Below are 1,100 nucleotides of genomic sequence, written 5' to 3'. Positions count from 1 at the left end.
TATATCGTGATATCAATTTTGGCCATATCGTCCAGCCCTAGTTAGGCTCAAATAAGTGTTGTTAATAGAGCCTGATAACTACACTTGATTAAGGTTTATTAAGAAGTACTGTGGATAGGTGCTCACCATGCCAGAGGACAACCTCTCAGAGGCATCTTCCACTGGCTCCTCTTCATGGTCTGAAAGCGATGACTCCTCTTTGCCAGAGGTTTCCTCCTCCTCCTCGCCTTCGCTGTCCAGCTCCAGAGGTCTGGCTGGTCTTCGCTTGGCAGAAGAACCACCACCATCTGTTCTGGAACCATCTGTGCGAAGATCTGTTCTTTCTGACTCTAAAAAAGAACCTTACCAAGTTAGTTTACAAAAATGGCATGAAATCATGTAAAGCATTGTCACTTTAAAGCCAACAGTGGGAATAAGTTGTCCAAGATCAGAAATATAATTAACTGGGCAAGTATGTCAAAGACACACACCTTCATCTTCCAGCTCATCGTCGACAGGTGTGGATGGTCGCACCCTCTTATTGTCATTGGTAGATGTTGGCTCAGGGGGCTGTTTCCTCTTAACCTACAAACAAACGAGTAGCAATTGATAATGAGCAACTTTAACAGTACTACAGCAAACTAACAAAAACTCAGGGTGGTAGTCTGGTACCTTGAAGGATGGTAATCGGATGGCACCGTGCAGGCCTATGCTGAGTCCCATTCCCTCGAAGCCCAGACCCTCCACCTTGGTCCAGTTTACCAGTAAGCTAGAGGATATAGTCTCTTTGGGTTTGGCCCGTTCTTTTTCCTCATCTTTGCCCTCACCTGTCTTCACAGGTGTAAGCGTAGCCTGCAGGTGCAGAAACACGATGAAGGCAGATAATTCTGTTAGTATAATTGACATGACCTCAGGTTTGAAAATTTAATAAACTGTGGTTTTCTTTTTGACTAATTGTTCCAAAACTCTTTGGAACATTCAGTTCTGGAATCGGCTAACATTTATTTAGAGCAAGAGTACAGAAGTTAGGGATATTTTTATCTGTTGTACAAGTTTGTCTACTACTATCCTCACCAGAGCACCAACAGATTAAATATCAATTTATTAACTCATCCCAGGAA

General features: G+C 43.0%; 1 protein-coding gene across 1 annotated transcript in view; it reads right to left on the bottom strand.

Moving 5' to 3' along the window:
* The window catches only part of LOC107578975 (histone-lysine N-methyltransferase SETD1B-A-like), a gene marked incomplete at its 3' end in the record, with an annotated part of 24,884 nt that overhangs the window by 2,400 nt on the left and 21,384 nt on the right, over positions 1 to 1,100 (bottom strand). Inside the window, exons 2-4 of the mRNA XM_016264869.1 lie at positions 652 to 831; positions 471 to 564; positions 110 to 329 (exon numbers count right to left, since the gene is read on the bottom strand). Coding sequence (XP_016120355.1) covers positions 110 to 329; positions 471 to 564; positions 652 to 831 — 494 coding nt within the window. The remainder of the gene's footprint in view (positions 1 to 109; positions 330 to 470; positions 565 to 651; positions 832 to 1,100) is intronic.

This window comes from Sinocyclocheilus grahami, unplaced genomic scaffold (genome assembly GCF_001515645.1).
Source record: "Sinocyclocheilus grahami isolate Dianchi unplaced genomic scaffold, SAMN03320097.WGS_v1.1 scaffold13255.1, whole genome shotgun sequence".
NCBI classification, from domain to species: domain Eukaryota; kingdom Metazoa; phylum Chordata; class Actinopteri; order Cypriniformes; family Cyprinidae; genus Sinocyclocheilus; species Sinocyclocheilus grahami.
This window is presented reverse-complemented; position numbering and strand designations above follow the sequence as displayed.